A 20,928-nucleotide genomic window follows, 5' to 3' on the forward strand; every position below is an offset into this window, starting at 1 on the left:
CACCCTCCCTAGTTCTGTCACCCCTGATGCCACCACTCTCACTCGGTACCATCTGCCTGTGTCTGTGGGACGTCAGAGATGCAGTGTGTATGGTACTGAGCCTGGACAGCCAGTCTCTTACCTAGATCTTTTTATGGCTCCCTGTCTCTAACACCCCCCTGCCCCCTCACTCGCTCAATGTTGATATTTCCGGGTTTGTATAAACACAGAGATCTGCCTCAGCTTCTTCAGCTGGATTCCCTGTGCTAAAATAAACCTGACAGCCCGTGGAGCACAAGGTATATACTAAGCAGGCAATATATCCCCTGCAGCAAGGCCTCATCTCTTTGACAAAAGCAAACTGTCACCCTGGGGTCCTTAAACCACTGATAATTAGTTTACCTAAGCTGCAAAAGTCTCCCTTCACGAGTCAGTGTAAGTTAGGGTCATGTTACACTATGTAATGTGTCTCGCTATATTTAACAAGTACCGGGATAATATAAGTCGTGATGTTAGGCTGACATTATTTTATACTGCTGTGGATTGTTATGGACCTCAGCTTTTATATTACCTTAAATTAAATGCTTTTGGCCCCCAATAATTGGAGAAAAGTAAAACAAACTTTTCTCCGTGAACTATGCAGTGTACAAACACAACACAGTAGTATATCTTGTACACAGGGGAGGGCTGGCAAAATTTGGCCCAGGGGGCAAGACCTGACCCAGCAGCCTATTTTAAAGGGAAAAAAAATGCAGGTGGCCCAGCCCAAGTTAACACACTATGGGATGGCCCAGAGGCAGATGCCCCCCTGCTCCCCAACCCAGCCCAGCCTGCCCCTGCTTGTACAATCCCTAAATATTTAGCACTACGGTAAAAACGAAATTGCCGTGTGTATTTGTCCCCAGTTACCAACAAGTGTTTGTGTTTTGTTGTAGCACCCACTAGTGCTAACAAACTATTCACACAGCTCATTTTTAAGTACATCCTTAGTACTCATCACACTACTCATTTCAAATATTTTGAGTTCAAAATATTAGACTAAAGCATAGTATTACCTCCCAACTGGAATAGTCACTGCCACTACCTGTAACCAAGAGGAATTATTTCACATATTTTTTCTTTAATATGCCAGTCTGCCAGTAACCTCCGATTTGCTAAGCATGTCTGTTTTGTAAATTAAATTTGAACATGTAATTGTTACAGATTGTGTACTCGAAGCTTGAAACATTGTTCTATAAGAATGCATCACTTCGTAGACACACCATCCTTCATGCAACTGGGAGACAGAGACATTCGCCTAACTATGTACAGTAACCTACTGCCTTATATAGTTACCTGATGTGTGACTGGGCTGCACATGTATATTGTTAGCTTACAAAATGACAGCAGCGTCTCTTGCAGTGAGAGTGTGTTTAACTCTAACCTTAAAATCTCTTAAAGAAGATATTTTAATTCAGTAATGCATTATCCCCACCACTCTGTAGGTTTTGCAATTTAAACAAAGGCCCAATGTACCGTAACAGGTCAGTGTTATATTAACAAAACCTTAGCAGATCCATATACTTTCTAGACCATTTGCATTGTTTCCATACATATTATGTATTAAGTAAGAACTACTTTATATCTTAGGACTAGAATGCTCTGGTGTCCTAAGCTGACTATTTATCATAAGGACACGTTCATACTTTGTTGCAGTTTATTTATAGCATTTGTACACAACGCTCGCTAAATAAACTAGTATAAAAGTGCAATTCTAAATTCTTTATTATAATCATTTATCATGATGATATTAACTTTGTCTCAGTAAAAATTACATCCCTGGGCGTAATAAACGCACTACAAATAAAAATATTGTGTAAATATTAAACGATGAATGTCATATGAAAAATATAAAGATTGTGTTCAAATCCACTAATTGACAGTAGGTGCAATATTGCCATTTATTGTCATGTAAATTCACAAGATTACAGAAAATGCCTCCACTTGGTCAATTACACACTGCTTTTTATTTGTATTTGAAACTTGGATATCGATACTTTCATGTATCACTTGGAATACGATAATCAACTGCCAAGCATAGTTTTAAGGCATGCATTTACCATGAAAGATATACAGTTGGCATATGTCCATTATTTTCAATAAATTGTTAAATTGCAATAGTATATATATATATATATATATATATATATATATACACATATACATATTATCAATTTTATCTGATACGTTTTTGAATTTTTTTTGGAAAATGTTGACATAGTGTTAGACTCGTCAATGTGTGTACAGCAAATCTTACTCTGATAAGCATTTGATTTTAATAAGCACTGGATTAATCCAGCACTGCAGGAAAATGGCTTTATTTGAAACGCTACGTTTTTAAACACATTGCAAAATTAACAATTAACAATTGATATATATTCCATTTACAGATACTGACAAATATTTGGACTAACATTTATACAAAGCAAAGCAGGATATTTCCCATGATTTATTCTGTTATTTGGCCTCCATGGCTTCCTTGAATTTACCCTGACTTAACTGTATACTATATTTTATTTTGATTGCTAACCAAACCATTTCTAAACAACTTGCAAGATATCAGACTATATTTTCAAAACACCAACATCTATTCATTCTTCTTAACTGTGTATATCCCGGATATGTTGGCACATTAATATACTTAACCACAGGGATACAACTATTCATATACAGTAAGTTATACAACAAATAATGCTGGCTTTCATTCACCCTGACTGCTTGCCTGAACTGTGTTTATTGTGTGTGTTTTTATCAACAACACAGCCACTATAAAAACAGTTGGCAAATAAATGATAGAAATAGTTAGATTTTAATACACAGCTACAAAGTGCTGTATTCATCAACTGGTAAGGAAAAAAAGCCACAAAGTAGTTTATTTTAAGTTGATATACAAATTTCCTGAAATCCCAGCAACATAGTGTTTCAGAAAAAAATGGTTTATAGACACTTATTAAAAGAATAGCATTGTCCTTATAACGTCTTCAATACGTGACAAATCACTTTAAATGAAATACTGCACAGACATAGCTAATGGAAATCACAGCTGTTTCCCAAAATAATTTACATTCCATGTGGCATAAACATCACTGGTATCAGATAGTGCTTCTAAACAGTATTTTAGCCTTTGGTCTTCAAGTCAAAGACCTTACCTGAATGAATGGGCATCATTTTTTTTATCATTTTAATATTAAATGTATCTCGATCATATTTTTTTAAGGAAGTTAAATTTGTGTTTTTTTGACAATCTGCCTATGGGAATACTATTTTTCATATCATGATCTACTACTTATCGGTGGAAAAAACGGAGGTAGCTGATATGCTCATGCTATTTTAGAAATAACAAACATAAACGATAAACAGGAAAAAACCTATACACTAGATACTTGTCCATCCGCATGCAATCATTTCCCCAGCGTGTTAAGTTCTCAAACTACAACAAAATACTGAACTCTGCCCCATATTAATGGCTTTCAGAAATCGTGAATCTCCGAATGTCATTACATTAATAGAAAAGAGTATTGTTTTATAGAAAATAATCCAATTAATATAATAATGCTTGGTTGCCGTATGAAATATTTAAGAATTCATTATTGCAATTTTAACCCTTAAAAAGATAAAAGGCCTGGATGCTACTTCGTCAGGCAAATTATAAGTAGGTGTATTGATGTATACAAATACAGATAGTTGCAGATGTAAGATTGAGCTATCAAGTATTCAAGTGGCTTAAGTCGTGAGCAATGTGCATGTTATATATGATTCTATAAGAACTGTCTCAAGCATTTCAGTAATAAATCCCCCCTGACACGTGTACACTGCCAAATGATCTGCTCTCCATTTCTCCTGGAATTGAGGGGAAGCAAAATAATTAACTTGAAAAATGGCATTCTTTAATTGGCCCCAATTCTCAAATCTATTTGGGATTTCAGACACTGAAAAGGTCTTAGAGATGGTTTTAATTATGGGTGTGCCTTAATCGTGCTATTTGTGCTAGACTGATTAAGTGTACAGTAGGACTGTCAGTAACTAGGATGATTTCACTACAAGAAGAACAATTAAGTGTCGTTTAGTCCATTGAATGGCACAGGGTATATCAGCAAACCGGCATGGGCAGAGACACGTGGGTCAATGACTATACACAAGTACTAGCTCCCAATACACACCGCTAAACGGACCATGTTCAACAGAGAAGACACCTACTGGACGCGGAGTCCCTGACAAAAAATAACAACTGGTTGGGGGAATACCGGGAGACACCAGAGAGATCCAACTGCTGCAGCTGCAGGCTAGGCTCCCCATCCATTGTATATCTCATGACAGCACATTGCGGTTATGTCCCAAGTTATTCCCCGCAGCAAAACAGATCACTGTGTATAACAGCATCTGGATGTGGTGCCCTGGCGTACACCTGTTCAGCACTCGCGGCTATGTCACAATGAGAATACAGCAGCACACAAGTCTATGGCAAGCTACACAGACAGCCAAGTCTACAGACTACATAGTGTTAAATCATGCCAGAGAGACATTACACAGGTTGGGTACCACAAATAGTTGTGATGTGAAAAAACAACAACTTTCCTATTTCCAAAAAGTGATGTGTGTTACAAAATGCCTGAGCCTTTGTTCATCACTTGCGAACTGACCTAGTGCCCACCTCACATAGAGTAAATATAGGGTTATTTACCTCCTGAGTGTCCTAACAGATAATCACAACCACAGTCACCACACGGTGCAGAGGATAACAGCAGACTAGGTGGTAGGTACCAATAGTACAGACATCTCAATAATAAGCATCACAAAAGAGTAGACTAATGCTCATAAAGTTCAAGTGGGACCAAACTCGAATATACATCAACTAGTCTCCAAACACATTTCTATATATCATCGGTAAATCCACACAATAATAGTGGCATATCCAGCCACAGATACAGCTATCACACACTGAGCCATTCCGACACGCAATGAGATATTACAGGTAAATGAAAACATATACATTGTGACATATTTATTCATAATAATATTACAGACAGAAATAACTAGACATAATAATAATAATAATAATAATGATATATACATATGCTAATATAGTTATCCCCAACTAGGTCACTCAGACATACAAGCATAGGTAAATACACACACTATTGGAGTGTTGTATTCACATAATTTGGAGGCACTGATTAAGCCATCAATAGCACATTAACACAAAATAATAGTGGTATGTATGTGCACCAATATAGCTATCACTCGCTGATGAACTCAGGTATGCACACATAAATGTCACGGGTAAATCCACACTTAGAATATAAATAACATATTTCCATGTATATTGGGTATCACAGGCACTGAAAGGAATCACACGTTCAGGCAGACACACACTGTGCTATCCGTGTGTCAGTGACAGTTCCACTCACGCCGGTTGATCTATCACTTAGATCCACACATAGATCACACACAGTAATATCACAGGCAGTGGGAGAGATGAAACTAAGTCTACTGACGTATTCACTCTTACTGTGCTAGATATAGTTTGTGGCAAAGCAGTAATCAGTGCAGACACTTAGGTACTTTATTCTTGCTTAATGCTCGTGCATTGAGATATTTCTGGCAGCAGTGACAGGTTAACGGAAACTGCATGACAGCACATACAGAGCCACACATCAGTGTAACATATACAGCTCTACACACAGAGTACAGCATACCCCATACAATGACACATTTGCACACTGACATATCCCATGTGTTCTCAGATCCACACTCCCGCACCCGGACAATCCACGCACACACAGGGCACATGTCGCAGACTCTGCGCTCAGACACTACCTTCCTCCGCTGACTTCATGATGAATGGGAAAAAGGGCTGGAACTCCACAGTGTCTCTGACGCAGGTTTGAAACAGCGGACCGAGGGGAAGACTGGAAGGAGCGGCAGCTGCTACAGTAGTGCGTGGCATCCACTCGGTGATCCGAGCAATTATGTGCTGGCTCTGTTTACCACTGGACTTATACTTTCCACCTGATGATTAGCGAGCAGACTCAGCCGAGGGTTGAGAGAGATCTGTCACTTACAGTAATCTATCTATAACAGTCTGAAATACTGCGCTAGATTGTTGCACAAAGTGTGTGATCTGATCCTATCCAATATCTAGCAATATGCAACTTTCTTCTATAAGATACTAGACTCTGACTTTTTGTTTTTGGTAATATGCTAGAAAACCTGCAGAACTCAATGTAGTTCTGCAGACAGGTGACAGTAACAGCTTTTGCATTGGTACATGTGTGCAAATGTGTCTGTATGCTAAGTTGTGTATGTGTGTGTGTCTGGGGTGGGCATGCACTTATTACAAGGAGTGAATAAGTGAGGAGTTCAGGGAGTTTGTGATTTCTTTTCCTCTCTGTAGCTGTTTGTGTTAAGCTGGGAGTTAGGCAAAGTCTCCAAGTCTCTCTCTGACGCAGACCTACTATGTGCCTGCTGCCTTTTTAAAGCTGGAAAACACCCCCTACACACAGCACCTTCCTCTGTCCCTCCTTCCTCTCCCTCTCCCCTCTTGTGCACCTCCCCCAGCCCATAAGGCAGTGACGTGCTGTTCCTCATATGCCTGCTGTGAGTGCTGGGGGAGTGGTGTCTTGTGCGCTGTGGGTAAAGGGAATTAGGTTGTGTCACAAGTGAGGTTGTAGTTCCCCCTTGACTCATGCTGATTGATTAGGAGACTACAAGGATCTTCTCCAGCCGATGCTACCCTTAGTTTAAGAACTAGTGTTGACCTCAACTTCAGCTTAGTTCATGACATGTCTCGCAAGGGTTAAAACCGCTATATGCCACATTTACTAAAGTCTCCATTTTCACACTGAGCAAATAAAAGTATCTAAATCTTTACGTACTTATATAACATTTATTCTACCATGTAGACTATTGGTGGTTATTTTTCCTTAGTATATTGTTTGCAGCTCATACGTTTCCTTAACCTCCACATATATGGTAAAGGACCTAACAACATTATTAAGTGTATTCCTTATTATTGAGAACTACAGTTAGAAGTCTATATATATATTTATAAATAAAACCTGCATGCTAAAGTAATTATGTAAGTCATAGGCTTCCCCTGCTGTGGAAATTTGGAAAAGAAGAGCAACTGGCAGGCAACGGAAAGGAAAATCCCATTCTGCTAAATTACTTACAGATTTGGTGGATTTAATTTCACATGCTGAGGATTGTTATTATTGTCATATACTGTAAATATCTGACTTGTGACTCTTGCCATATTAATCAGTGTCATTCTCACAATATGAAGCAGCGGAGAACAAGGACCTCAATAGATGGATAAGTTAACTCTAAGGTTTCCAAGATATAGCAATTTAGGGACTCAACAGATATCCCACTCATGCCTGGCATGAAATAGGTTAATGTAGTCAGATAACTACCCTAGTACCTGAAAATCCCAAATACACCAAGGTGTCTGTTTGTGGTTATGAAATTATTTGCACTTTGTGAACTTTTCAGGAAGCTCCTCTCCTTTGGGTTTTATTTGTCTTTGTTATGTTTTTGTATGGAACTGTAGCTTAGAGTTTTAACTCAGTGTTATTTTGCCACTGTAGACAGACATCCTGTGGGAGTAATGGTAGGCATTTAGCGGTTTTATGCAGGAACAGTTGTGTTCCTCACCTCAACTATTATTACTTAAACAACCTTCACTATTTTACTAATGCTGGACTTCTTGTACTATTACTTAATATAGGCATTAAACATTTAATCAACCCTAGACACAAACCTCCACAATATAATTGATTTTGCTCATTGAGGATCATTTGTGATATTATTCAGAGATGGGTATATTTCATTGATTTCTCTGATCCTGTGGGCTTCTTAAATGCTGAAATGATAGACGTGTGTAAATTCATGACTGTTACCTAATTAATGACTAAAATGACTGCCTATATTACATTATATCACATACTCATAAATGTTGACACAAATCATTTTCGTCTCTCAGACAATGAAAACTAACTTTTATGAAATACAAATCTTCACACTGCATCAATACACCCTGACTCTTAACACAGTGATGATGTGGCGAGGTAGATCAAAAATTTGACTTATGCAGACTATAGGCACCACTTGTGACTCACATGTTCTCATAACCTCTTTTATCTGAAAAATAAAGTTTCTTCTGTGAGATTGTTTTGGATGCAGCATGCAGTATCTCAGATTCCCAGACTTCTGCTTCACTATTCATATGCATGAAAGTAAGCAGTGGCGGAACTACCATTGGTGCGGCAGGTGCTGTGCATCGGGCCCCAGGGCCGTCTCTTCCATTGGGCCCCCTTGCCTGCAGGAAAAAAAAAATTCCTGCAAAAATAATAAATGAAAATACTTACCTTGCGGTCACGTCAGCAGCGTTCCAGCTCCCTCCCTGGTCCCCTCTTCCGTGCTGTGCTCGCAGTGAATGTTGGGCATGATGTCACGCCCAACATTCACTGCGAGCACAGCACGGAGGAGCGCAGAAGAGACTCAGCGGCGCGGAAAAAAGAAGAGAAGGGGATCGGACTTAAGGTAAGTTAAGGGGGCCCCTATGTATATATATATATATATATATGTAAAAAAAAAGTGATTATATATATATAATCAATTTTTTTTACATACATATATATTTTTTTTACACACACACACACACTATATATATATTTAGGGGCCCCGGTGCACTGCATTGCCCGGGGACCCATAATGTAGTTAAGGTGGCCCTGTCGGGCCCCATGGAAATAATGGGACCCACTGCATGGCAGATGCAGAGGGTCAGGGGTCCCTTTCCCTCCTCCTTGTCTCCCTGCACTGGAGCCCACAGCTCACTAGTTCTCCCTCTGAAAGTAAGGGTCATTTCTAAACCTGCCACATAAACAAGTGTTCCGGGTATGCTTTTACCATATCACAAAAGTTATTTGTGGAATGTTTGTACATTTATAAATGCATCAAAATACAGGGGATATTGTGCACAGGATGCTGGGCCGGCCAAAGCAGATTATTAGTATTTGTAATTGAAAAACCGAAATTTGTCCAAGGCCCACAAAAATTAGATTTTATTTTGTAGAACAAGATAGTTGAATGAGCAGTGACGAAGAATGTACATATGAAGTCTTCTAGCACTGCAGGGCTTTTAAGTCATGCAAAATGACCATACTCGTGTAGCACTTTAGGTGACAGAAATCAATACTTGCGTTATAAAGGCATACTTGTCTACTCTCCCGGGATATCTGTATCGGGAATCTGTATCGGAATATCGAATTTCATGGAGCCCTCCTGGACTCTCGTCAGAGTAAGCCACCCGCACAGATCCCAAATTTGTCCCTTGGACCTCTCCTTGGGATCTCCTGTAGACCAGGTCCAAGAAGTAGGTAAATATTCATGAAGGCAGCTGCTATTTCTCACGAGTCATATGAAACAGAGATGAGCAGAATATGAGACAAATTTAAAAAAGTAAATTACCGGTGGTGGATGGGTAAAATGTGATCATCTGTTTTACTTTGTAGGAACAATATCAGTTGTGCAAGACATAAACTATGGAGTCCAATCTTCCAAACCGTAATGATCAAACGCAACGGATGACGAGATGGACTAGAATTATACTCAATGTTAGTGTGAACATATGTATGCATTGAGCTGTATGTGCTGTGGCCAGTAAGCCGTGAGCTTCCCAAGAGTGCGCATTTATAAACGAAGTTGACCTTTATAATGTATAGATAAGTGTTTGTAATGAATATGGAAATAATGACCTAAGATGTCCAGTAATAAGATAATGAATATTCTCTTCAACCATATCTTAATGCTGGACACACATTATTTCAAGTGATATCAGATAATTTACCCAATATTGCCATGTTTGTGAACCACAACCGTGATGTCCTATAATTAAAGGATAACAGTATAACTTACAGTCATGTTGGTAAATGCAGTAGGAAGATGACCACTATGAGCCTGTGTATACAGTCATATTGTTACTACATTTACAGGTCACAGGTTACACTAGAATTGACCCAACACCTTCACATAAGTAACGAACATCCCGGGATCACCCAGTTTGGCCACTCACAAGTGTGGTCAAATTGGGCATTGATTCTGTTGCTTATGTATAGCTATTAAAGAGAACCTGTCAGCATTGGGTACAAGCACTTTTTTCATTGTGCCTTGTAAAACTGTCCTCAATGCCTCCTTTACGGAGGGGAGAGCTTAAAAAAACAGTGCCTATAATGCAAATGGATTATATCAGCTTTAATGTCAGGCCTTGTTCTATTGTATCCTCGGACTGCTTCCTTTCTACATCACAGTGCAACTGCCCATGACTGGTCGCATAACTGTATGAAGGCTGAGAGCATAATGCAACATGCGTCAGGAGACATCAGCTGACTCAGGCTACCTGCATGCTGCTCTGATTTTATGCTGTATTCTGGAAGTGTAAACTGAATTCCTGGTACACAATCACTGATCCTCCATATGAAGGCTGCATGGAAATTCTACAGAGCTTTTACGCATTCATGTGCTAGGTTCTTGGTACACCATACCTCCCAATGGTGGACACATGAAAAATGACGTGCTTGTATTTTAATGGGGGCTTGTCCATTGGTACATAGGACAGGCTGCCCCTTATCCCCTCCCCATCCCTAAAAACTCCCATGCATTGCTGTGCATGCTGTGGCAGGTGCACATGGCAACTGTTCACCGCAGAGCAGCGACGAACAGGGAAATAACTCTCAAAATACTAATAGTTGAGGCAAAGGTGCCAATGGTTGAGACGGTGGCACAGACCACTCAAATGAGGACTGTCTCAATGTCACCCCTAACATTGTAGCCAGCATTGGTAGCTGTGAGATGCAGAGTTATAAAGCCATAACACAGGTGCACTCATTACTGGTTGGCAAATTATGTTAAATGTTGAATTTCTGGAATGGCAAATGTTCAGCACATAGCGACACCTCAGGTGGAAGTATGTTACTGCACCAATAGTGCAGACTCATGAGGCCAGGGGGTATATTTACTAAACTGTGGGTTTGAAAAAGTGGAGATGTTGCCTATTGCAACCAATCCAATTCTAGCTGTCATTTTGTAGAATGTTCTAAATAAATGATAACTAGAATTTGATTGGTTGCTATAGGCTATCTCCACTTTCTCAAACCCACAGTTTAGTAAATATACCCCCAGGACTCTGAAGTCCTGACACTCACTTTAAACAGTACAGCTTCTTGGTACTATTATTTTTTATTATTATCTTTTAACATGGCACCAGAGCCGTAGCGAGGGTGGTGCGGCCGGTGCCGCCGCCCAGGGCGCAAAGTCTAGGGGGCACCACGGCCCCCCCTGTTATTAAACAAGTCACAGCCCCAGGTACACATCTGGGGCTGATGCAGAGTCAGCGCTGCAGATCGCGATATAAGCAGTGCGGGGAGGTGGGAGGCGCCATGCTGCAGAGGCACTCCAGCCTCTATTGCCACCTTACAGTGAAAATACACTAAGGAGCTCCTGTGCAGTTCAACACAGGACGCTCCTACAAGAAGCCGATCTGCCCGCCCACTTTGTGTTGAGTGACAGCAAGCTGAAAGAGGCGCCCCTCCCCGTGGTCAGCCCTTCAGCTTGTCCAGCACAGCAAGCTGCCTGCTACAAGTATCGAGACTGCTCAGCAGAGGACCCTCCGCCCCCTGGACAGCCCACAAGCTTCTGTTGCATTTTTCACCAGCCTGTACTCCAGCTATGTAGGTAAGTAATAATCAGCATGTGTTTCTTACCCTGTCTCTCTCTTTGTATTTGAATCTCTCTCTCTCCCCTTCCCCCTATCTCCTCCTCAGCCTGTGTGTGTGTCTCCCCCTCAGCCTGTGTGTGTGTGTGTCTCCCCCTCAGCCTGTGTGTGTGTGTCTCCCCATCAGCCTGTGTGTGTGTCTCCCCCTCAGCCTGTGTCTCCCCCCCCTGAGCCACTGTGTGTCTCCCCCCCCCCGAGCCAGTGTGTTTCCCCCCCCCCGAGCCAGTGTGTGTCTCCCGCCCCCCCCCCTGAGCCAGTGTGTGTCTCCCCCCTACCTGAGCCAGTGTGCGTCTCCCCCCTACCTGAGCCAGTGTGTGTCTCCCCCCTACCTGAGCCAGTGTGTGTCTCCCCCCTACCTGAGCCAGTGTGTGTCTCACCCCCCCTGAGCCAGTGTGTGTCTCCCCCCCCCGAGCCAGTGTGTGTCTCCCCCCCCCCCGAGCCAGTGTGTGTCTCCCCCCCCCGAGCCAGTGTGTGTCTCCCCCCCCGAGCCAGTGTGTGTCTCCCCCCCCCTGAGCCAGTGTGTGTCTCACCCCCCCCTGAGCCAGTGTGTGTCTCACCCCCCCCCTGAGCCAGTGTGTGTCTCACCCCCCCCTGAGCCAGTGTGTGTCTCACCCCCCCCCCTGAGCCAGTGTGTGTCTCACCCCCCCCCTGAGCCAGTGTGTGTCTCACCCCCCCTCCCCGAGCCAGTGTGTGGTCTCCCCCCCCCCCCCCCGAGCCAGTGTGTGGTCTCCCCCCCCCTGAGCCTGTGTGTGTCTCCCCCCCCCCCCTGAGCCTGTGTGTCTCCTCTTCCCCCTGCCCTCAGCCTGTGTGTCTCCTCTTCCCCCTGCCCCCCCCCCCTCAGCCTGTGTGTCTCCTCTTTCCCCTTCCCCCCCCCCTCCCTCAGCCTGTGTGTCTCCTCTCCTCTCTCCCCCCTGCCCCCCCCCCCCTCAGCCTGTGTGTCTATTAATTTAACAGGAGTAGGACTATTCATTTATTGGTGACTATTAATTTAATGGGAATAAGGGTTATTAATTTATTGGTGGGGCTATTCTTATACTTGTTGGATGATTGTGGTGGTGGGGGCTATTAATTTAATTTATTACTGGGGATTTTGGGATGTGTTTTAATTGAATGTGGAACAGAGTTGGTGTTGAATAGGGCCTATTTGGGAAATGGGAGTGCTCTTAATTTAATGTTGGTTGGTAAGACTGGAAATATGCCTTTTTTAATGTAATTTTGAGAAGGAGACCTGATTATAAAACATGGGTACTTTTATTTCATGTCAGGGCTGGTTAGAGGAAGGAGGCCTGGACTATTCACTTGTTGCTTTGCTTTCCTTTCCTTGTGGTGAATATTAAAAATATTTTTTCCAAACAGGGTCCCAGCAGGATCCGGCCAAGCATCAAGTGAGCGGAAGATGACAGCAGCAGCTCCATGTGGTCATACTACAAGAACAGGTACGAGAAACTTGTACAGGATTGGAGACCAGTCCAGTACTTGTAAAGTGCTAGGCGTATTCTCCCCCACACAGGGCCGTAACGAGGGTGGTACAGGCGGTGCCGTTGCCCAGGGCGCAAGGCCAAGGGGGCGCAGCTGCCGCCTGGTACCTGACTCCATACCTTGAAGAGAGAGAGACTAACTTACAAGAGCTTGGTGCTTCTGCCCTTAAGTTCCGCAGTGGAACGCATGTGCGTTCCACCGACAGGAAGTTCGTCATTTGGAACGCAAGTTTGCGTTCCACTGTGGGCAGAAGCACCAAGCTCTTCTTTCTTACAGACCCACAGACTGGATACTATAAAAGACTGAAAACACAGATGGACGTAAGAAAGACAAAGGAATATACTCGTAAATATAGATAGGCACGTACGAAACAGGGGATAGTCATTTTAAGTTGGAAACACACTTTGAATTTTTTTTCCTAAGTGCTTACTTTTCTTTAGTTATTTACTGTTATAATTGTACAATAATCCTACCGTTTCTCTTGCTGAGACCCCCGACTTAATGCCAGATGCATTCTGTATAAAAAAAGAGAGAGGGGATCATTTTAATGGACACTCGTGCAGTCTGAAAACAAAGATGGTCTCTTTGGATTTCTAGCGCAAACCAACTACACAAATCCTTATTTTAACTACGCTAAAGTGATTTAATGTGGAGATGCCAAATATAAAGGCACCATTCAGTCTTTCTTGTTGCCCTTTATCCTTGTCTCTAGTTTTAAAAGAACACCTCAGTGTTTTGTTTTCAGTATTCACATCAGCGATAGCAAACCAGTATTTCATGATCTCTTTAAACTTGTTTTCAGCATCTTTGCTGCTTTATAAATTAACAATTGTAAAGGGCAACAGAACTCTATCTATCTATCTCTCCCTCCCTCCCTCTCTCTCTCATCACTCCCTCTCATCACTCCCTGCCCCATTGGGGCTTACAGTCTACAATTCCTTAAGACACAGTTTTGCTGCTCTTATTTCAGTATTAAGTGCATAAAAATTAGAATACCTATTGCTATATATTTTTTGCATACTTTAAATGGTCATATTATATATATATATATATATATATATAAGAATTGTTTCAGTAAAGTGCTAGCCACACCCACACATTATATTTGCCACTCCCACTTATATGGGGGGCGCCGGTGCCTTGTCTCGCCCAGGGCACCAAGATGTCTAGTTACGGCACTGCATGGCACCAAAAGGAGTCTGCAGCGCTGTTCAGAGAGTATAGCGTAAGACATAACATGGAAAAACAGTAAAACACTAATGGCAAAAACAGTGCAATGACCATATAGGCAAAGCACTACAAAATAGACAGAACAATATAATCAGCACTGAGGAGGTAGGTGGGGGATAACCTCTCACTAGAACATGAGGCACGGGAAGAGAAAAGGAAGGAAGGTCTAGCTAGGCATGCCGGTGGTAGCTAGATTGGAGGCAGGAGGACAAGAGGGAAGAGAACCCTGTTCATGATATCTTACAATCTTAAAGGAGGGGCAGACGAACGGAGATTAAACAGAGAGGGTGAGTCAAGGGTAGTAGGGAGGAGTTAGGAGGTGAGCTGACATATCAATATAAATATGGGTAGGTGCCAAACAATATTTTTTTTGAATACATTTTAATATTTGTTTTAATTTACAGACTTGCTGGTGAATCAGGTGGCAGAAGTGCTTCCGTGGAAGGGGTACAGGGTTGCACGTAAAGTATCTAGTTGCTTAGTAAATTTTTTCCCAACATGTGGCAGAAAGGGTATGCTGGGACTTGTTAATTCATAACTGTTGGAGAGCTACATGTTGCTAAACTGCTCCTGATGCACTTGGTTGTGTACAGCATGACACATGAGCTCTTTGAATGCCTATATTTCTTAGCTCCCTGGAATATAACACTTACACAGCCTGTATACCTGCAAATAGTAGGGAGTGTAAACACTGAATTCCTGGCACACAATTAGTAATACGCTATATGAAGGATGTATAAAGCTTCTCAGCGTTCATGTGCTAGGAAATTTGCACTTATACTATAACTCTGTCAGGCGCCGTGTCCGCACTGATACTTGGTGCAGGAGACGGACGCCTGCACCTTCTCAGCAACCACGTCCTGTTGCCTAGCAGCGGGACGCTATCTCTGCTCACCTGTCTGCAGCCAGCATGTCTTACCGCCAAAATCTCCCTAACCCAATCAGGCTGCACCTTAGGGTATATAAAGCAGCCTCTGACACATGTCTAGTGCCAGAGTATTTGGTCTTCAGCCTTGCTCCAGCGTTTGTTCCTGTGTTGCTGTTATTTGGATTCTAACCCCGGCTTGTTCCTGACTTCTCCTTTGGTTCCTGATTCTGGCTTAGAGTGATATCTGGTGTTAACCCGGCTTCCTGACCATTCTCCTGCTTCTGATTTGGCTTTATCCGTCCCTCTGGTTTTGACCCGGCTTGCTGACTACTCTTCCATCCTGCCTCCTGGTGGGCTGTCACCGCTACCTTAATTGTTACCTCGCTAGCTGACTGATACTGAGGGCCACGACCTGCACGTCCCTTGCAGCGAAGTCCATACCTCCTTGCGGGGGTTCCTGGTGAAAACCAGGGGCGTGTTAGACTCCGTGCCTCAGTACTCAGTAGCGCCAACTGCTGGCAGGTATCATCAATTCCACCTAGTGATTCTGACAGACTCCCAACGGTGCACACATGGAAGTGGATATGTCCATTCGTACCGAGCCCTGGCTGCCCCTTACACCCCAGTCCCTGTAGTTCCCATGCAGTGCTGCACACATCAGACTAATGTTAATGAATTGGGTACAAGAATCAAAACTCTGGAACATAAACAAGAAGAGATTGTCCCTTTTCAACAAATGTCTGAACAAAATATCACCCAAATAAGGAGTGGTATTTGCCTGTTCACCAACAAATGACATAGACAAGACAAAATAGAGGCAGAAATAACAACATAAGAATTGTGGCATTTCTGAGACTGTTGGGCTATAACAACTTGAAGTGTATCTCTTCCGCCTTTTCCACAATCTCTCCCCAGCCATTCCAAATGAAATGTTTCTCACCCCGCTTAAAAGATGCATCATCGACGCCAAGAAAGTCATTCTTCATTTGTACTTCTTTAAATTAGAACAGATGATTTACAAGGAAACTAAGACCAGATCTGAAACAGAAATGGATGGTGTGAAACTGCATGTCTACCAGGATTTAGCGCCTACAACTCTTGCCAAACAGCTGGGGTGTTATGGTCACTGAAGGCAACTATAAATCAGGATTGGCACAGGCGTTCCTGAGGCGCGGAGTCTAACGGACCTCCTGGTCTTCACCAAGAACCGCTGCAAGGCAGGATGGATATTGCTGACGGGAGTCCGCAGGGTAGCCCACTGATGTTATAGAGGGTAGATGGACGAATGCAGCTGTATAAACACAGGCAGGTACAGTAGTTGTATATACCAAGCCGGTCGGATACACTCTAAGGTTCGTGGTGCAAAGGATAATCCAGAAAGTAGGGTCTATAAACAAGCCAGGTCGGATACACACTGAAGAAAGCAGTGCAAGGGTTAATGCAGGAAATGTAGTCAGACAAGCCATGAGAAATTCATTAGGAGCCGAGAACCAGAAAGCACAGCGGGAGCCAGAAGCAGGAGTTAGCAACCTGTTGCCGTGACACAGACAGTGTGTCAGAGTGGATCTTATATCGTGCAGGGAGTTTCAATCTGCTCGCCCAGAGTCACATGATCACAGCACCAAGCAGGAAGTAAACAAGAGATTGCTGTGATCAGGAGTGCGGAGCAGGTAAGTTCCTTACATGGGGCTTATCTTTTAATCTTCAGGTATGGTTAGAATGCAAAGTATACTGAGCAAAAACTCCAGACAAAGCTTTCCATTTACTATAAAGGATGAAACTGTCCTGCCCAACATCTCAATCTGAAGACCCGTCAGCTGTCACATATAATAGACCTCTTTCCCAGAGATCTACTAGGACTGAGTGTCAAGCACCTGAGAAATATGCAACTTTCATTCTTTCTCTCGATTTGCGATGTATTTAGATGTATTTAATTGTGCTACAGACGTGAAACTATGTGCTTATCATTTCACATTCATGTGTTTTCTACCCTCCCTGGTCTCTAAAAAAAACAATTACCACTTTGTAAGGAAGCGCAATGTGATGATACCAGGTTTAATGTAACCTTCAGTGCCACACAGCTGGCCTACCTGGTACCTATCCAAGGTTCAAAATCACTCAGGCAAATATCCGAAATAAAATAAATACGTTTAACAAAATGGTAGCACCAAAAAGCAATAAACATATTTAAATAATAACTTGCAACAAATAACACTACAGTCTGGCACAGACAACGTACAGGGTATAAAACACCTCACCAGTATCATAGTCACTTTCAGGGACCACTGTCTATCCATCCAAGCGTCTCCCCCTCTCTTCTTTGGCTACCAGCAAGGTAGTGGTCCTGAGTCATTGTCACTCCACTTTTGGTGGACACACAGCTCCCCATGACCTGGAGAGGTGGATCAGGGCCAAGTCAGTACTGCAGGGACCGATTGTCCATTTTCTGTCAGGGGCAGATATGTAGATCTCAATATTAGCCTGACTTCAGCTATCACAAGGTAGTGAATGCCCCTTTGCTGTTTCTGGGGCTGGTTTTTATAGGCAAAATTGACCTCCTTAGGAGTTTCAGGACCTGCCTGATTGGTCCTTTTTTGTGTTTAGCTTTTCACAGGTAAACATGCAGACAAAGGGATAGCAGATGAGCCACTCTTGATATAATTAAGGATATGTAATGTTCTATGGCTTTACAGCAGAAGTTGTTTAAACAAGTGAGGTCACAATCCAGACACATTACATTTAAATACACAATGCAGTCCTATGTAATTAAACATAGAGCTCTATATGTGGACCTTTTCCCTTTCTTCATACATGAGACCTCCTGGTGTGATGTAGATTCATACAGGACTGGTGGACAATAATCCTTTTGCCTAGGCTGAAACAATGGAGTAGTCTGCAAGATAAGAAAACCATACAGTTAGACATTTAATCTACTTACAATCAGAATATATATACATGTTTCAATATGATTGACAAATATGGGGAACCAGAGGGCTAGAAAAAGTATATGTTTTTATAGTCCACTCATTGTGAGAAATGAGGTGCAGACTTTTTGAGGTGATATTAATATCTTGTTTCACCACACGCAATAAGACTAATCTTATAGCTTTGTGGAAACTGATAATCATTTGGCTAGGGTGGATAATTACAATTAAAATGGCTTTACTCCAGAAACTTGTAAATCTGTTTAAAAAATTACCAATTCAAACACCATCCTCAAGCAGATTTAAAAGTGACTGGTGCAAACTGCCAAGAATTATTTTTTTACCCCATGCCGTTTTACTACAAATGGGGCAAATACTTAAATCAGGTGGTGGCTTGGTTTTCTCTTACTCAAGTTCTAAGATAAGTAGACCTGCAATCATCAATCTGTGGGTTGCATCAATGGTTTCAGTTCTGTGCATTACCGTCAAAGTGAGACCAATTGCTTTTCACACCCACCCAGTTATTAACTTCTCATGTCAAAGTTGCGATCAATGCAGGATGTGCTTTAATGTATCTATCCCATCACTCTTTAAACACTTATGGAATAACCCAAACTTTGCTCCTGGTTATAGCTCAGTGTGTTTTGCTCAATGACAGAAAAGAGGTATTAGGATGGTGACTGATGTATTGGAAGGGGGCATATGTGTTCCACTTAGTTGCTTACATCATAGTTTTAATTATGGATATCATGGGCTAGATTTACTAAGCTGCGGGTTTGAAAAAGTGGGGATGTTGCCTATAGCAACCAATCAGATTCTAGGTTTCATTTATTTAGTACCTTCTACAAAATGATAACTAGAATCTGATTGGTTGCTATAGGCAACATCCCCACTTTTTCAAACCCGCAGCTTAGTAAATCTAGCCCCATATCTTTTTCAATATCTCCAAGTCAAACATTTTAATAACAACTTCCCAAAGGAAAGTATTTAGTACAAATCTGACCCCTTTTTCGAAACAACTTATTTTTATAGACCCTTAAATATGGGTATGATCACTTTGTGATATGATTCTGGCTTCAAAATGTCCTTGATACTTAAATTTGAAGAAAAATGGGACGTTGAATTGGGCAAGCCATCAGATAAGGAGGCCTGGTCAATAATCAGATAACAGAAAAATCCTCAATCTTGACCATAATAAAGGAAAATTTGTATAAAATTTACGATAGATGGTATTTAGTTGCTACTAGGATTCAGAAAATCTATGGTTCCGCCTCACTCTATGATGGAGAACTGTATAAATGTTGAGCCCTTCCGAGATATCTGGTGGACTTGCCCGAAGAACACATTTTTGTGGGACAAATGTAAAAAATGTCAGAGCCCTATTTTGAAGGAGTCCTGTTCTTTTCTCCTAGGCCTTCCAATCCAAGGTCTTGATAAATATGAACATTATCTGACCTCCCTGATCCTTTCAGACCTATAACTATGCATAAACTCATAATAGGCATGCTCAACCATATAACAATTCAAAAACTGGGAAAAATGAGATTTCAACCATAGAATCATTGATGGCTAGGAGCATGTTAGAACAAAAGTTTATTGACTTTTGTTCTAACATCATCATCATCATCAACATTTATTTATATTGCGTCAGCAAATTCCGTAGCGCTTTACAATTCTACAGACTTTTTTTCAGGTACGCACCTGTTTCATCTTCCGGATATCGGATTCCATTGCTGACACATTGTCAGCGCAAGTACGGAGGCACCTATGCGGGACCACAATCCCTATGAAGATTTGTATGTGTGCCCTGCATTTCTTGCGTTTTTAGTTTGATGTCTTTTTCCTCCAGTTTGACTGTCTCGTTGTACATCTATTGATCCATCATCTATTGCTGACACGCTGTTAGCGCAAGTACGGAGGTACCTTATGCGGGACCACGATCCCTATGAAGATATGTCATCTTCCTCCAGTTTGACTGTCTCACTTTTATTTTATTGATCCACCATATACTGCCCAGCTATACAGACCTATCATTGGGCATAATATATAGATCCTTTACATCGTTGGATCAAATTGAAGTCAGTCTCAATTTCACTCATCTCATCATTGTTATTAGGCAGTGCTATCTTTCCGTCATCTCTCCATATGGTTCATGTCGTGTCAATCACCTATGACAGACCTCATTTCATTCAAGTCCTTGATGCATTTAGTATTGTGGTTCATTGTTATGTTTTATATGTTTGAATAAATTTTATGTCATTTTCAAGAGATCATTCATGTGATTATCTCTGTTGAAATTGTTCAATTACAACACACTTGGGTGAATTAACTCCCAGTGCTGTATCTTTCTTTAGCTTTACAATTGGGAACAAACATTAATAAGACAATACTGGGTAATACATAAAGACAGAGAGGTAGGAGAACCCTGCTTACAAGCTAACAATCTATACCATGCTCCTGACCACCAATGGTTCCATATTCTTTGCATCCCACCATCCTACAGCTTCCCCAATCTTTATGAACCTTTTCTTCCCCCATACATTTATAAGCATCCTCCTCTTTTTGCATTTGGTTTATTAATAATAATTTTTGCATGCATATGATTATAACTGAAAAAGTGTTCTAATCCAAGCACT

At 41.8% G+C, this 20,928-nt stretch overlaps 1 protein-coding gene across 5 annotated transcripts in view; it reads right to left on the bottom strand.

The window, feature by feature from the left end:
* Window positions 1-6,486, bottom strand: part of NFATC1 (nuclear factor of activated T cells 1) — a 161,470-nt gene extending 154,984 nt beyond the window's left edge. For all 5 annotated transcript variants that reach the window (XM_075213193.1, XM_075213197.1, XM_075213196.1 and 2 more), the window contains exon 1: window positions 5,836-6,486. In XM_075213193.1, coding sequence (XP_075069294.1) covers window positions 5,836-5,965 — 130 coding nt within the window. In that variant the 5' untranslated portion in view covers window positions 5,966-6,486. The remainder of the gene's footprint in view (window positions 1-5,835) is intronic.
* Between the last annotated feature and the right edge of the window lie 14,442 nt (window positions 6,487-20,928).

Source organism: Mixophyes fleayi, chromosome 5 (genome assembly GCF_038048845.1).
Source record: "Mixophyes fleayi isolate aMixFle1 chromosome 5, aMixFle1.hap1, whole genome shotgun sequence".
NCBI classification, from domain to species: Eukaryota; Metazoa; Chordata; class Amphibia; order Anura; family Limnodynastidae; genus Mixophyes; species Mixophyes fleayi.